The sequence below is a fragment of the Phasianus colchicus genome, chromosome 28 (genome assembly GCF_987193195.1).
Source record: "Phasianus colchicus chromosome 28, bPhaCol1.hap1.1, whole genome shotgun sequence".
NCBI classification, from domain to species: Eukaryota; Metazoa; Chordata; class Aves; order Galliformes; family Phasianidae; genus Phasianus; species Phasianus colchicus.
In genome coordinates, this window is record NC_143463.1 from 2,905,586 (window position 1) to 2,922,188 (window position 16,603).

Sequence of the window (16,603 nt, forward strand, 5' to 3'; positions counted from 1 at the left end):
GCCGCCCGGGCCGGAGCTCAGCGCGCCGCTTCGCTGCGCCGTACCCCGCCGGCGGCGCAGAACAATAGGAGCCGCCGCCGCCCGCCGGCCCCTCAAAGGGCCCGGAACGGGGCCTTGAGCTCCGCGGGACTCTTCATGCCCGGCCGCCGCTCCTCCCCGCGTACACGCACCGCGGGTTCGGTTCGGTCCAGAAAAAGGTAATGAAACAAACCGACGTTAAGAAATGATGATGATTATTATTATTATTTAAATAAATAATAATAACAACAATAATAATTAAAAAAAAGGTAACGTATACGCTGTGCCCCCCCCTTTTCCCCTTCCCCCCCCCTCCCCCCCCCCCAAACCCTCCCGGTGTTCAGCCGTGAAACGGGACGGCCGCCAACTTTTATCCCCCCCCCCCCCAACCCGGAGCTCCATTGTCCGCAGAGTTCGGCCCCCGGGGGGGGGGAGGGGAGAAAACCCCCTATTGGGGTCGCTGGGGTTGGGGGGGAGGGAGGTCTGTGTGTATTTGGGGGGGGGGGGGAAAGGGGGGGCTGCTCCTCTTTTCCCAGCAGTCCAGAATGGAGTTCAAACCCCCCCCCCCATTTCATCTCCACCATCTGTGGGATTGGGGGGGGGGGGGGGGGTCTGTGTGCCCCCCTTGGAAAGTTGTGCAGGAGGTGGGGGGGGCGTTTCTAGGCTGGGGGAGCGGCTGTTGTGCCCCCTCCCCCCCCCACACACGCACGACACACGATGGGGTTATGGGGGGGGGGAGGGGGGGCTTTAGCACAGCTTGGGGGTGATTTGGATTTGGAGGGGGGGGGGGGGGGGCGGCTTTTTGGTTCTCCCAGCACAGCGTGAGGATCGGGACCCCCACCCTGGGGTGGCCTTATAGGAACTGGGGGGGTCCATAAGGCGATATGACCCCCCCCCCCCCCCCTTCCTTTCTAGGTTGAGCCCCCCCCCCCTCCCCAAGCTTAGGCCTGAGGGAGTCCCAGCTCTTTGTGCCCCAACGCAGGCTTGGGGTGGGGGGAGCGCTGAGTGTAGCATTGATGGGAGTTTTGGGGTGGTTTAAAGCCCCCCCCCCCATCCAATCCAGGGACCCCCCCGGGCTGTTCTCCGGCCTTTGTGCTGCTGCGGGAGCGGAGAGAGCCGGGAGAGGGCAGGGCTGGGCGTCCCGGGACGGAGCTTTGGGTTGATAGTAAGGGGGGGATGGGGGGAAAAGAGGAGAGAGGAAAATGATTAAAAAGCAATAATTAAAGAAAATAGACGGGGTAAAGAAAGATTTTCTTTAAAAGGAGCAGGAGAAAAGGAGAGAAAAAAAATAAAAGGGGAAAAAAGAAAATTAAGGAGCAGGCTGAACGGTGGGTTCTTAAAGTTGTACTTGGGGAGGGGGGTCCTGGGGGGGTTCCTGTGCTCAGTGGGTGCTCTAAAAGTAACATCCATACATAAAACAAAAACCCCAAAAATCCCTCTTTTTCTTTTTTTTAATTTATTTTTTTAATAGAGTGATGGAAGCTTTTCCATGCTGCTCTCGCTGGTTTTGTTTTGTTGTGTTGGATTTTAATTATTATTATTTTTTTTAATATAAGACTTCATTGAAATGTGGCTGAGGCCCCACAAACACTTTAGGCTGTGTGCAGTTGTCTCCTTTTTTTTTTCTTCTTTCTTTCTTTTTTTTTTTTTTACCCTTATGATTAATGAGTTAAATGCATTGGCCAGCTGCCCTTTATAGCCATGAATGAGTTCCTAAAGTGAGGGGGGGTGTGGAAAGGGGGCAAAAAAAAAAAAAAAAGGGATCTTTCATCTACTCCCAGACCTTTCCATCCTCCCAAGGAAATGTTTTTCTATCGTAGCAACTCGGGGAAAAATAATAATAATAATAACAACAACCTGTATATTTGGAAGAATAACATTTACCCATTTCACAAGGATGCTTGAAGGGTTCTGTTTTTGCAACGCTGTCTGAAAACTGCTTTTTTTTATTATTATTAATTAATTTGATTATTATTTTTCTTTCTCCTCTTTTTTTTGGGGGGGAGGGGGGGCCTGGACTCTGCTCCTCCCTGCTCAGGGCATCCCTATGAGCACAGCTGCAGGTGCTCAGCAGCATCAGGGAAGCAGCCAGAAGTTCAGACCTTTGGGTTTTTTTGTGTTTGGTTGTTTTGCTTTTTCCTTCTTTCTCATTTTTATAACTGAGCAAGGAGAAGCACCAGAAGAGGGGGAAGCACAAGGCAAGCCAAGCCAGACAAGCACCCGAGTGATAACTCACCCTGAACCCTTTGATAAACGAGTTCACTTGTTTTCCCCCCCCTCAACCCCCTTTTTTTTCCCCTTCATTCGCCGCACGCCAAGAACAGAATTGGCCCAAACGAGTGCAATTGGCAGCAAAAAACCAACATCCAAGTGTGTCTGGTCAATAGAGCTCTTGTTCCTGTGCTGGGTGCTGTGTGAAGGCTCTGCCCGCAGCCTCTGTGTGTTGGGAACGTGCATTGGAGTTGTGTTTTCTTTCCCTTTTCTCTCTCTCTCTCTGTCTTTTTTTTTAAATATTCATCAATGGGGTGGGTGGTTGGCTCCAGTCATTAAAATATCTCTTTCCCCTCCCCCTTGCTTTCTCTAGGACTGCCACTGTTGAGTCTGTGGGAGTATGAATCAGCAGCAGCAGAGAATGGCTGCAGTTGGGACAGACAAAGAGCTCAGTGACCTGCTGGACTTCAGTATGGTGAGCGAAAGCACCCCGGGGGGGCTTTAAAGGGCCCGGGGCTGTGGGTAGGGAGCTGGAAATGGGAGGAAATGTGAGCCTGTAAATTGGACGTGATGGGTTTCAGATGTGCCGTGTTTGTGTGCGTGCACATGTGCTGCAACTTGTTTATTTTTAAGTTAAAGCGAAGCTGCTGCCCCTCCTGGTCCCTCCCCCCACCTTCCCCCCAACCCTCACTTTCCCCTTCGAAGTGTGGTGTTTCCTCGTGGGGGGGGCACTCAGAGGTGGTTTTTCAGATGGGAAGTTGAGGGGAAATGTAAGGCAGCGAGCTCTGTGTCGGTGCTGATGGTGCAGAGAGCTGGGTGGCTGCTCCTGCCACCCTGGATGTGGACCTAAAGCAGAGCTGTAACTTCAGTAGCCGATTAATCAGCCTTTTTTTTCCCCTCTCCCCAACTCCAGACTATTAAACTTTTGCTCCCGCAGGTTATTCTATCTCAATTTGAAATTTATCCAAGCTCATGATTTCAGCAGGACTCAGGCACTTGCGTTCCCCCTCTCTCTGCTTTTCTGTAGCCTGCAAACCTTCAGCTGCTTTTTGAGCTCTGTTTTTTCAAAGAAACAGGACCTAAAAGTTCCCCCATATGGGGATGTGTGCAGCTCAGGGGGAAGAGAAGTCCCACAGAGCATGGCCAGGGTTTTGTGCCCGGCGTTTGGTGACGTATGGCGTTATGCACATCGTGCCACAGCAGGGCTGGCAGGTGTAACTGCAGAGGGGAGAGCTGTGTTCAAAGGAGAAAAACTCTGTTGGGTTCCTCGGTTGTGGGCTGCACCCTCAGGGTGCTCACAGCTCATGTCTTGCTTTTAAGATAAGCATTCGTGCTGCAGAGATAGAGAAAGCAGCTCTATGGGAGGAGCAGCCTCGGTGCTGCTGCTGGGGGGGGGCTGGGGGCACCCGGCACCAGGGTGGGTTTTGTTGCACCTTGGGTGGGGGGAAAAGGGAAGAGGAAAGGTGGGAAATAGTGGCAAAATGAGGGGTGCCCACTTTGCTTGTTGTGCTTGTGGGAAGTGCTGAAGCGTGGCAGCGTTTTGCTGAGGTTGAGCAGTGGGAGTTTTTATAGGGCTGAGTGGTGCCTGTCCCTGCGTGCTGGGGGGGTGGTGAGGTCTCCATCCCGTGTTGTAGCAATTTGCAGAGGTTTAGTTTGCCTCGTCGTGTCGGGATGCTGTTAGTTTAGCAGTGTGATGTGCTGTGGGTGCTGGGTGAGCTGGACGTGTAAGCTCAGGGTTTGCTGGAAGTGCTGCATGCTTATTCCTGTTCTCATCCTTGGGGTCATGCTCTGGGCAGTGCCATCCTCTGTGCCCCCATTTGCAGCAGTGCTGTGGGTCAGGCTGTGTTAGTTCCTCTCCTGCTTTGCTTTTTCTCTTAGCAAAAAAAAAAAAAAAAAAAATCAAATCCCACTCACTTTCAGAAACCCAAAGCTTTATTTCCAAATTACCAAACCAGCCTCATTTGCATGCTGAAAGCTGTATTCCACGGAGAGGTCCTGACCTGTTCCCTCTGTATCTGAATATTTCTCTTCTTGGAGACTAATCTTCAGCCAGGGGTTGAATTTGGGTTCAATTCCAGCCCTCCTACGCTGGTGTAAACCTGGGGAATGACCAGAATTTGTCCTGGGCTCGTCTGAGGCTCCGACGTTTGGGGGCGGCTGTTTGAGGGATCAGGGCCTGCAAATGTCATTTGCCAACGACTGATTCGAAGACATTCCCCTCCCTGTGGGATCAGTTGGCTGCTGGGCTCCAGCACAGCCTGGAGTTAAGCCAGGTCCATTTCACAAACCCTCAGCTCCACACACCCTGAGCCTGCGTAAAGGGAACGGTAACGTCGCTCCTGTGGGATGCAGAGCAAAAACTGAATGCTGCACCCCACGTCCTGGGTTGCTTTGTGTCGTTGGGATGCAGGATTTGGGGCCAGAAAGTTCACTCTGAAGTGTGTGTACATAAATATATATGTATGGGGTATTTTGGAATGAGCAGGAGCGGAGCATTGAACCATTGATGAAGGATGGAGGAAAACTGGAGGCATTTGGAGATGCTGGAGGCGTTTTGCTTCAAAGCAGTGCTTTGGTTCTTTGGTGTTTTGTTTTTTTTCCTTTCACCCCCTGTAGGCTGTGGTCCCACTCTGTGCCGTGCATTAAGTGAGCCTCATGGCTCTGCATGGTCAGAGCCGTGCGCAGTCAGTGTGAGCAGGCTCGTAGCCTTAAGACTCTTTAATAAATACATCAGGTAATTACTGAGCTGCAAAGCGCTCACCTACAGCTTTCCACCACCATCAGTTGACAATGAGAATGAAAAACCAAAGGAATCTGTGATGTGCATCTGGGGTGAGCAGGAGCCAAGCGTGTGGCTGGGAGGGCTGATGCAGCTCTGGGCTGTGCACGGTGCACTGCTTCCCTCCTCCTCAGAACAAATTACTTTCTATAATTGCCCCAAAGTGCAGGTAATTTGTACGCTTGCTTTCACCACTGCTCCCTGGCCATGATCCAGAGCGGGCTTGCAAATCTGGAGGAGAGCTTCAAGAAAGCACCCTGCCTATTGATTCCCATTGCCAGCTCTGTGTTTTTTTCTTTTTTGCAGATGCTCGTTTGGGCGCTGTATTATTTTTTTTTTTGTCTTGTAGTTGCCAGGCTCTGTTTTGCAGTTGTGGGATGCACATGGTGTGTGTGTGCTGGGAGGTACTTGGTGTGGTCATCCTGGCCCCACGCTGCTGGTGTTGTCATGTCTTGGGAAGGGCTGAAGGATCCCTGGTGGGGATGGGGGGTCTGTGGGGTGGGAATCCTGGCTGTGGGGCTCACATGTACTGCCAAGATGGAGAGCAGCAGGAGGCTGCGTGCCAGCCTAGGTCTCTGGCAGGAGTGAAATACTGTTAACAGCCATGATTATTAGCAGAGTATTAACCATATGCTGCAGGATGTGGGGTTCTACTCGGTGAGGGTGGGCAGAGGGTGAGCAGTCACCCAGGACTGATCTCAGCAAGCGATCCAACCCTTGAGATGAGGGTGAACCCAAAGCATTCCTGCAGCACAGCAGCACCCAGTGCCCAGCTCTGGCCAAGGCACAGCATCTGCGTTTCCGTGATAAAACTGCTGCTTTTGTTCCAAGTGAGGTTTGCCTTACGCCGCTGTGGATGTTGGGGCTGCAGTCAGGAAGGTCTGTCTGGAATGAGAACGTCTGAAATATCCTGCTGGCAGCGTCAGGGAGCGAATTCCCTCTTCTCCCCGCATCAGCAGCTGGATGCCTTCCACTCTGCAAAATAGATCTGGGGTTGGGAGCTCAGCCCTGAGGTCGGTGCAGCCCGGATTCGGGAGGTGGGAGAGCAGAGGAAGTGAGAACAGCCATTTAATGTGAGAACACTGATGCTCCGGTGGAAGTGCCCAATAAATGAGGTGCTGCTCTGTGCTGTTACTGGGTCTGGCAAATTCCATTTCTAACGAGTCCGCCTCTGGGAGCGTGGGGGCTGGGAACTTCCTGAGTGTTTGGGTTTCTCTGCTCTGGGTTTGCATCTGGGAGAAATGCCCAAGGAGGCTGTGGATGCCCCATCCACGAAGGCATTCAGAGCCAGGCTGGATGTGGCTCTGGGCAGCCTGGTCTGATGGTTGGTGACCCTGCACATAGCAGGGGGGTTGAAAAGAGTTGATCATTGTGGTCCTTTGCATCCCAAGCCATTCTATGATGCTGTGATAAAGGCAGCAGTGTGGGCTCAGAGCTTTGAGGACACACTTTTGGCAATGTCAGACCCAGCATAGGGGAACTTAAGATGGGGGATTTCACACAACCGCTTAAATCGACGTGATTCAAATCCAACAAAGGCCCCGTAATGACCCAATTACGGAGCCTGGGAGGCTGTGCCGGGTCCCCCCGGTGTGTGCCAGCCTCCCCCTTCCTCCCCCTGTTTATTTTTGAAGCTGAGCTTCAAGCAGAAAGGAAACTCGCAGTGGGTGGGTGAACCCGGGCTGCGAGTGACACAGGCGGGCGCTTGGAGGGTGACTGTGCCCCACTGCTCCACACAGCCCACACTGCGGTGGAAAAACAGGTTGGCAGCAAAACAGCCACCCCAAAAAACCAAAAAGTGATGCTGGGAGCCCTCAAAAAGATGCAAAGCGAGCAGTCGGGGTTCCCTCCTCCGCAGTCCCTTGGAGGGGAGGACAGGAACGCGGGGGCGAGGGCATCCCTGCGGGTTGGGGATTGCCCCAGGGGGGGACCCCGCTTTGCAGAGCACAGTGGAACAAAGCTGCTCATTCTCTCCACTCGAATCCCTCCCCACTGTAAGGGTTGAGCAAGTCCGAGAGTGCCTCCTTAGACTGAATGAGTATAAGTCTATGGGGCCAGATGGCGTGCATCCCAGGGTCCTGAAGGAGCTGGCTGAGGTGGTTGCTGAGCCGCTCTCCATCATATTTGAGAAGTCGTGGCTGTCAGGTGAGGTCCCGGACGATTGGAGGAAGGGTCACGTCACTCCCATTTACAAGAAGGGGAGCAGGGAGGACCCGGGTAACTACAGGCCGGTGAGTCTCACCTCCGTGCCTGGGAAGATTATGGAACAGATCCTCCTGGACAATATGCTTGATCACATAAAGAACGAGCACGTGATCCTAGATAGCCAGCATGGCTTCACCAGGGGAAGGTCATGCTTAACTAATCTTGTGGCCTTCTATGATGGAGTGACGGCATTGGTGGACGAAGGGAAGGCAACTGATGTCATTTACCTGGACCTGAGCAAGGCCTTTGACATGGTCCCCCATCACATCCTCATCTCCAAACTGGAGGGAAGTGGATTTGACGGGTGGACAACTAGATGGATAAGCAATTGGTTGAAAGGCCGCAGACAGAGGGTGGTGGTCAATGGCTCTATGTCCAGGTGGAGGCTGGTAACGAGCGGTGTCCCTCAAGGGTCTGTCTTGGGACCGGTGCTCTTTAACATCTTTATTAATGACATCGATGAGGGAATGGAGTGCACCCTCAGCAAGTTTGCTGATGACACCAAGCTGAGTGGTGCAGTCGATACGGTGGAGGGAATGGAGGCCATTCAGAGGGACCTTGACAGGCTGGAAAGCTGGGCTCGGGTGAACCTAATGAGGTTCAATAAGGCAAAGTGCAAGGTTTTGCACTTGGGCCGGAAGAACCCCAGGCACCTGTACAGGCTGGGGGGAGTTGTCCTTGAGAGCAGCTCGGCAGAGAAAGACCTAGGGGTCCTGATAGATGAGAAACTTAACATGAGCCAGCAGTGCGCTCTGGCAGCCCGGAAAGCAAATGGGATCCTGGGCTCCATCAGGAGAGGGGTGGTCAGCAGGGATAGGGAGGTGATTGTCCCTCTCTACTCTGCTCTTGTGAGGCCCCATCTGGAGTACTGTGTTCAGGTGTGGAGCCCTCAGTACAAAAAAGACATGGAGATTTTGGAAAGGGTCCAGAGGAGGGCCACGAAGATGATCAGGGGGCTGGAGCACCTCCCCTATGAGGACAGGCTGAGGGAGTTGGGTTTGTTCAGCCTGGAGAAGAGAAGGTTGCGGGGCGACCTCATTGCAGCCTTTCAATATCTGAAGGGAACTTACTCCCAGGAGGGGAATAAACTCTTCATAAGGGCTGATAATAGCAGGACACGGGGAAATGGTTTTAAGTTAAAAGAGGGAAGATTTAGGTTGGATGTTAGGGGGAAGTTTTTTACTAGGAGGGTGGTTAGGTCCTGGAACAGGCTGCCCAGGGATGTTGTGGATGCCCCGTCCTTGGAGGTGTTCAAGACCAGGTTGGACGAGGCTCTGGGCAACCTGATCTAGTAAAGGCGTATGTTTGGTGGCCCTGCTAGGCAGGGGGGTTGGAACTACATGATCCTTGAGGTCCCCTCCAACCCAGGTCATTCTGTGATTCTGTGATTCTGTGATTCTGTGAAGCCTTTCCTCTGCCAGCATCAGCAAGTCGTGTGAGCAGAAATGCTCGTGACAAAGAGCCGGTGGTGCTTTTTGCTGTTGTGTTTTCACTGCTGGAGATGGTGATGTTTGCATGTCCCATCCCTTGGTGCTCACGTGTAGAATCACAGAATGGCCTGGGTTGAAAAGGACCACAATGCTCATCCAGTTCCAACCCCCTGCTATGTGCAGGTCGCAAACCAGCAGCCCAGGCTGCCCAGAGCCACATCCAGCCTGGCCTTGAATGCCTGCAGGGATGGGGCATCCACAGCCTCCTTGGGCAACCTGTTCCAGTGTGTCCACACACACAGCACCTCCTCTTGGAAAAGGGCTTCTGACGCTTTGCTTTCTTGCCCTGTAGCAGAGATGGAGGCGGGCACAGCTCGGGGCAGCCGTGCAGGTTCTGCTTTCCATCCTTTCAGAGCTATTTGCAGAAAACAACGCCGTGGCACTGCAGAGGGAGGCAGGCTGCGAGCCTCAGTGCTGTTAGAGTTGGTTTCTTTTGTAGCCCGACTTCCTGAGGAAGCAAAGCTTGTGTAGCAATGGGGGGCCGAGCCCTCAGAGGCCCCCCAGAGCTCCAGACCCCAGGCAGCAGCTGGGGGGTGTAGAGCTGCTGGGAGCCCACGTGTGCTCAGACAGCACTCCCTCCTCTATGTAAAGTGCCTGTGTGTGTGTAATGCCCGCAGTGTGCATGTGCATACGTGTGTATGATCCCAAATGCCTGCTTTTTGAATGGCAGTTGGTTTCCTCACTGCTCCCTTTGCATCCATTCTGTGTGTAGCTGTGTTTTTTCCTCACCAGCGTTTGTAAGTGGGCTGGTTTTGTACAAAGGAGCACCTCTGGCCATGGGCAGAGAGCAGTGATGTCAGGGCACGGAGCTGCCTTCCTGCAAGCTCTGCTGCCGTTGCATTGTTTAATCTTCAAAGCATTCAACTTTGGAGTTACTCAGACCTTGCACAGTGAAAAAAAATAAGAGCAGTTGGAATGGCTGGTGGTGAAAGTAACTGGAGTGGCAGAGGATATGAAAATGTGAATTCAGCAGGCGTTTCCCACCGCTGGTTTTATTGGCTGCAGAGGAGAATCAGTTTTCTGCCGCACGCAGGTGCATCTCAGATGTTAAATAGCAGCTTCTGAAGGCCTCCTTGCTCACAATACAAATGTTCGTGCAGCTTTGCTGGTGGTGGGAGCTCCCTGGTTGAGGGTGAGGGCTGCAGCAGCGCAGCAACCAACAGCTGGTTGGCAAAATGCATTCATGTCATTCACAATGGGTTTAAATGCTGCTGTGCTGGGTGCTGCCCATCACCCTGGGAGTGTTGTACGAATGAAAGCAGCCCCATTGGGTGCCCTTTGGTCCGAATGAAGCACTTGGGGAAGGAGCTGTGGGTTCTGATGCTTCTTGGATGGCTCTCAGTCTCACCTAAGGAACCAGACGTGCTGTGTACACAGGAGGAGTTCATGCACGTAGGAATGTGTGTGTGTGCATCTGCACGCAGCTGTGCTGCTCTCCTGGCCCTCCAGCTGATGTATGCAGCAGGGGCACGAGGAGAGGAAAGTTTTTTGCATCAGTAAAGCACTCCTTTTTCTCCCCCCCAAACCCCCCCTTCCCCTGCCTGCCCGGTGTTGACCCCCTCTTTGCAGCAGCACAGCAAAACTCACAGACTGAAATCTCCTTTCTCTCTCATCTTTCTGTTTTTCTAGATGTTTCCCCTGCCAGTGGCTAATGGAAAAAACAGACCCACGACCCTAGCAAGCACTCAGTTTGGAGGATCAGGTATTGTCATCTTCAATTTTATTCTTTTTTTTTTTTCTTAACAACATAAAGTAATAAATGTGTATTTGCTTCCAGAGCTCTGAATGGAGCGGGTTCAGTAGTTCTGTGTGTTTTTCTGGTGGCTGTTTGCTTGCTGTTTCTTGGGATGTTCTCTGTTGCCCCACGTATCTCTGGGCAGGCAGAGGGCTTGTGCTGGGCAGACAGTCTGTGTTGGTCTGTTAAGCTGCTTAGATGAACACACGTCTGCAGATGTACAGAGAAAAGTCTTCCAGGGTTTATGGACACCACTGAGGAGATGCTTTGGTGGTGCTCTGCTATCCAGAAGGTGTGACTGGGGTATCTGCCCTGCTCAGCTCCCTGCTGCAGGTATGATGGATCTCTCTGTTCCCAAAGGTTCCTCTTGCAAAGCCCTCCTGGCCACCCAACTCCCAGGCAGCTCAGAGGTGGCAGCAGGGCTGTGTGGAGCTGCTGCATGAGCCCATATGCAAGCATTGGGCTGCTGAGCCCATCCTACTGAGCTGCAGCTGTGCAGGGAAGGGGCTCCCCCCCATCCCTTACAGGGGTTTGGGAATCCACCCAACTGTGATAACAGGTTCACTGAAGGGCACAGAGCTTTCAGATGTCAGAAAGGAGCGTGGTGGGGATTAATATGAGGCTGAAGTGGGGAATCTGGGGACAACACTGTGCCAGGCTTTTGCTGCCTAGAGAAGCTGTGTTCTATGCAGCTCTCGCTGCTCATGGCATGCAGGAAGCTGGGATGGATAAAACTTGACCTTCTCAGCCCCAGCTCCACTTGAACTATCCAGGGACCTCCTGGCCGTGCCAACAGCAGTGCCTGTGTCCAACCCTGGGGACCACTTCTGGCAGGAAGCAATGATGGGGCAGCTTTTGGGAGTTCATAGGGATGTGCAGTGTGCGAGGGATGCTCTGCCCTGTTCTGCTGTGCCCTTCCTGGCTGGGGAAGCACAGAGCTTTCACCCTGCTCAGTGCTTGTCTGGTTGGCTTTGAGCAGACACTTTCTCAGGGAGGTAAGCTGTTGAGTGGGTGCTGGAGGAAAGGGAGGAAATTCAAGGGCAGAAACTCTCAGGTTATAACCCAAATGGAAGCTGAGCTTTGCAGCAAGCATTCCTACATGTGCGTATGTAGCCTGTGACTTCTGCCGTTCAAACAATCCACCCAAGACATGCTACATGAGAGAGAACAGCCCTGGAGTGAGCTCCCATTAATTCGTTTCCTGCTCAGAGGCTGCCTTGGCTGCAGGCTCTATAGGGCTGGCCAGAGGGGAGGCTGCAGGCAGGGCTGTGCTCAGCAGCCATGCGGTGACTGGACCCCCCTCTGCTTGGCTGGGCAGCTGCCGAAACAACACAAAATCTTTTTCTTTTTTTTTTTTTTCCCCCCTCTCTCTTTTCTTTCGGGTGACTGAAAGGTAATGTTGACACCACCCTTCCTCTGGGCTGCTGCTTTTTGAATCTGGCTGTGAGCAGTTCATAAAAACAGAGGGCTGATATTATACAACAGAGGTTGCACAATCGCTGCCGTCCCGGTCCGGAGGCCGTGGGACAGCTCTGTCCTGCAGCCTGGCTTGGGTTGCTAAAGCCACAGCATTGCCCTTCAGCTTCTTGTCCTTTATGCTCTTTGGAGAATGAGAGCTGTGTTTGAGAATTCCCTCTTACCCCTGGTGTCTGAGGATGGATTTTTGCTGGCTGGGGAAATAGCTGCAGTGAGATGCTGATGAGATGTGCTGTGCAGAGGGGTGCATGCAGCTTCTGGAAGGATCCATGCTGTCTAAATGAGATCCTAGACAGTGGCATGGGCTGGTTTTCATAGTTTGTGGGCACTGGTTTTGCTTAATTTAACATCGCTATCTCATCATTACAACAACCCCAAGATAACAAACTGATGTTATCTGACGTGCTGCAAATAACGATGTTCCATGCTTCTGCCCACCATTGGAAATGTGAATTCGTGGCCCCTCGCTCTTCATCTCCCTCCTCCTCGAGAAGTCCCAGTGCTGTTATTTTCTACCTCTGAGGATCCCAAGGTTCCAGGCTGTGCCCTTTGTGCAGCAGCAGGTGGTGGGAGCCGTGCGCTGCTCCCTGCCCGTCACTGTGCCCCATTCACCACGAGAAGGCTCTCACTTCCTGAGCCCAGCTGGTCAGTAAAGAGATGCAGCGCTATGAGAAAACCTCCCCAAGTTCAAATCCTTTCCAAATCCCAATTAATAAGTGCCTTGGCTGCCCCAGAGCGCGTGGGTGGCCCCGGGAGGGGGACCTGCTGCTCTCCGGAGCCAGGAAACTCAAAGTGTTAACACAAGCCCTTCAGCTCTGAGATCTCTTTGCTTTTATATTTGTCTCCTGGTTTTATTTTAAGCTCTGCCACTGTTTCCCTCATTTCTGTCCTCAAATGCACCAGGGAGGAACTGGTTTAGCTATCCCGCTGCCTGGACAATTCAGCACCTCCGCTCTGCGCTTTTTTGGCACGACGCGACCCAACAATTGCCACTAGGATGGAGCTGACGTCATGCAGGCCACAGCCACAGCATTTATAGCATGGAGGTTGGCCTTCCTGAGGCTGTGAGCTGCAAGAAGCATTTTCCAGCTTTGGCCGTGCTGTTTGCTGCTGGCATTTTATTTTAGCCCTGGTGCTCAGCGTGCGCCTGTCATCTCGCTCCTAGAAGGATGGGGTTTTGTCATCCCTGTGCCACGCTGTGCCATCCCTGTGCTGCATCTGTGTCCCCATCTCGTGGTTTGCAGAGGACCACTCCAAGCAGAAGCTTCTGCCCCACTGTGTTTACTGAAGCTGCACCTTTAGCAGGGAGCTGCGTGCTGAGCTGTGCATGGAAATGAGCATTTTTCGTTGACGTTTAACACAGAAGGAGTGATGGGGGGGGGGGGGGGGGGCAAAGAGATTGCCTTGTTTCTTTGCGATGTCTTTTCTGTCTTGCTTTGTGCTAAAGGGAGCTCCTGTGCTCGAGATCTCTCAGGTGGGTTCAGAACGGGTGGTTTTCTCCCGGTCTGCACTGCAGTTCCACCCCCAAAATGTGTTCGGTGCCTTTTTGCTGGGGAGACTGGGAGACAAGGCTGGTTGTTAGGGAATTGCTTTGATCGGGGCAAGTTCATAAAGTACATCTGAAGCTGGCGAACCAGAGAGCTTTTCAAAGAGTTACAAGCTGGTGCATGTAACAGATTTTAAGTTACAGTCTCCCGAACAAAGCGAATGCATTCTCCCTGGAGGCAGGTGAGTCTGTATGCCCTTTGAAAGCCTGCTTTAAACAACATTCAAACTTGGATACCTGTGGCAACAGCACCGAGAGTAATAAATCCTCTGTAAGATGAGGGTGTCTGTGTCATTGGTGCTACAGGTGAGCTGCTGGAAGGTTTAATGAGGGTGTGTGTGCACGCAGCCATGGGTCAGGATCGCAGTGGAGGCGGTGGGGTGGGAGCACTGTGCTGGCAGCAATAGGCTTTCAGGCTGCAGAATGGCATTTGCAACTATTTGCCATAGTGAGGAAAAGAGAAGCTTTTATTAGTAAGGCTGTATCACGTTTCCTTACATACAGCCTCGAGTCCCCACATGTTTTGCTTGTGCTGAAGTGGGAGTGATGGGGCTGTGCTTGCTATTTTGATATGTGATGGAAGGCAGACGTGAGGGATGCAATATGGGACTTGCTGTTTGGAACTGACACTTCCCATTGCAGCGTGTCCCTCGGGCTGCCTGTGTGTGTGTGTGTGTCACCAAAGCAGGAGCTGCCACGGCGAGGAGTCGATCAGAGCATTCTGTTGGCATCACAGCATCTTCCAAACACAAATGACTTCTGGCCGTTATCAAAGGAAGGACAAATCCCTTGCTATAGACAAGACAAAGCCTGGAAAGAAACAATTGTCTGCTGCTCTGTGCAGCCCAGGAGTGTTTCCATGCCTGGGTGTAGGAGGGTGCTGAGGGCAACACCCCACGCTCCCAGCCTGGCCCTTCCAGTAACGGAGCCAGGAGGACTTTAAGGGAAGTTCTCCCACGTGCTGCAGGCGGTGCTTTGAAGGGCTTTCAGCTGTGCTTTGTCTGTGTCTTCAGGAGGCTCCTGTTCTCCCTCTTCTCCCTGATCTCACCCTGGGGTGGATCAGGTTAAGGATGCAGAAAATAGGACTTGGAAAAAAAAAAAAAAAAAACATGAAAACAATCCTGAAAGTAGGGTTGGAGATGGGGAACGTGGGTCTGCAGGAAACAGTAGGCATTGGGAAACAAAAGGCTTCACCTCTACATCCCTTCAGCCCACCTCACACCCCTGTAACCCTGGCATTACCCCACGGGGTGCCTCCATGCCAGGTGCTCCCCCTGCACCTCTGCAGCTAATATGCACCAAGACAGCCCTATCAGTTTTTGTTCCTTTTCATCAAATCTGTTTTATTTTTCCCTTGAGCTTTCTGTGCAGGGAGTGAGGCCATCCCACGGGAGCGGGTTTGTGATGGGTGCAGTGCAGGAGAACCAGAAAGGTGATGCTCCAAGGTCAGCTCAGCGCTTAGAAGTTTCACTGCCGGCTTTGGTGTGCCTACATTTAGGGTGAGAGGGTGCATGCGTGCAGGGGAAGGAGATTTTTACTCATCTCCCACCCCCGGGAAAGGGTCCTTCTGGCCAGATTTGAGATTTCAAACCAGAAGAGAGCCCAGGGAATGTCAGGTGGTGCCAGAGAGCCAACTCTGCACTGAGATAAGCGACAGCTTTTGTTTAGAAACTGCAAATGCGACACAGTCCTTGTTTAAGCACACAGCTTTCACTTTGCCAAGGAGTTGGAGCAGTGCAACCATCTCCTGCCATAGAGCTTTCCCCTTCCCAAGATGAGGCCATGCAGACCTGGTGAAACACTGCCTGCTCGAGGGCTTGTGATGAAGTGAGCCCTCCTGTGCTTCACCTGGCATAGAGCTTTAGTGGGAGTTTGCCTTCTGCCTTTCAAAAGAAGCTGCACCTGTTTTCTTTTAATAAAAGGAGGTGGTGCCTGATGCTGTTGCATTGCTCAGGCTGCTGTTGCCTCGATCACAAGGGATCCCGTTAAAATGATCAGCGGCGTGCGAAGGGTTTGGCACTGGGATGCAGAGCAGCTCTGCCTCAGCTCACCCCACATCTGCCTGAGCGTTGGGCAGAGACCTGAACTTCTGTGTTTGAGAGGGGAAAAAGGTAGGTGCCAAATGTGTCTGTGACTGGGAAACCCTGCCAGCACTGGGTGCTCCTCATCCCGCTCTTCCTATCGTGTTCTGCTGGTGGGAGTAGGCAGAAAGCTTGCTTTTGGCTCAGCATCCCGGCTCGAAGCCTTCCACGCTTGTTGTGCCCTTTCCAAAGGGGAGAGATGGCTTTGGAAGGGGCCCAGCAGGTCTGGCAAGCGTTTCTGCTGGACCTTGCTGCTGCTAATTTGGAATTCTGCATGCTCTGTAGGGTGCCGTGCTCCAGCACGTGTCCTGCGTGTGACCGGTCACTGCCTATTGCATCTCCATTGTTAATGTTTGTATGCAGTTTAACCCAAACTGGAATTAACGTTTTTTTTTTCATTAGAGATAGCAAGTCAGTGTCTTAAGGGGACAGATCAGTGCAAGGTGCCATTTTATTACTCTGGATGGGCTCGTCTCCAGTTAGCTCTGTTATCTCCATGGTGCTGACATGGCTGGAAGATGCTGTACATGCATCTTCTCACCCACCCCCAAAATTACTGTTAAATGCAGTGTGTTTGCTGCTGTCCTAATGCATGAGCAGACTGAGCCCCACAGGGTGATGATGCTGTTTGCAAGCACCGTTTTCACCAGTGGTGCATCTTACTGCTTCAACTGGAGGAAAGCAGCTTTGACTTCCACGCTCACAGCAGTGATGTGATGTGTGTGTGTGTGTTTCCTGCCTGCTTGGAGCCCTGGACCGTGTGCATGAGAAGAGATCATCAGCTGATGGTCAAAGAATCTCAGAATGGTTGGGTTGGAAGGGATGTTAAAGATCATCCAGTTCCATCCCCCTGCTGAAGGCAGCATTGCTCCCCACCACATCACGATCCTTGACCCTCTTGGGAGCTCAATATTTCCTTGTAGATGGGGCAGATGCAAAGTGATCACCCAACCCTGGGCTGGAAATGTGCCCAGGAACAGTGAGAGCCAAGCTGTGCCTGGAAAGCTTTTGGAACAGGCTTGGTACCTCTGCCCCTTGTCGCAGGCATTGCAGCAGGTGAGC

The 16,603-nt window shown here is 52.4% G+C and overlaps 1 protein-coding gene across 15 annotated transcripts in view; it reads left to right on the top strand.

Annotated features, from left to right (window-relative positions):
* TCF3 (transcription factor 3) overlaps positions 1-16,603 on the top strand; it is a 60,468-nt gene continuing 43,865 nt past the window's right edge. For 4 of the 15 annotated variants that reach the window (XM_031604276.2, XM_031604282.2, XM_031604283.2 and 1 more), the window contains exons 1-3: positions 1-197; positions 2,603-2,704; positions 10,333-10,405. In XM_031604276.2, coding sequence (XP_031460136.2) covers positions 2,630-2,704; positions 10,333-10,405 — 148 coding nt within the window. In that variant the 5' untranslated portion in view covers positions 1-197; positions 2,603-2,629. Of the gene's footprint in view, positions 198-2,602; positions 2,705-10,332; positions 10,406-16,603 lie in introns of those variants that run through there. The other 11 variants (XM_090126166.1, XM_090126167.1, XM_090126168.1 and 8 more) reach the window with 4 other exon arrangements.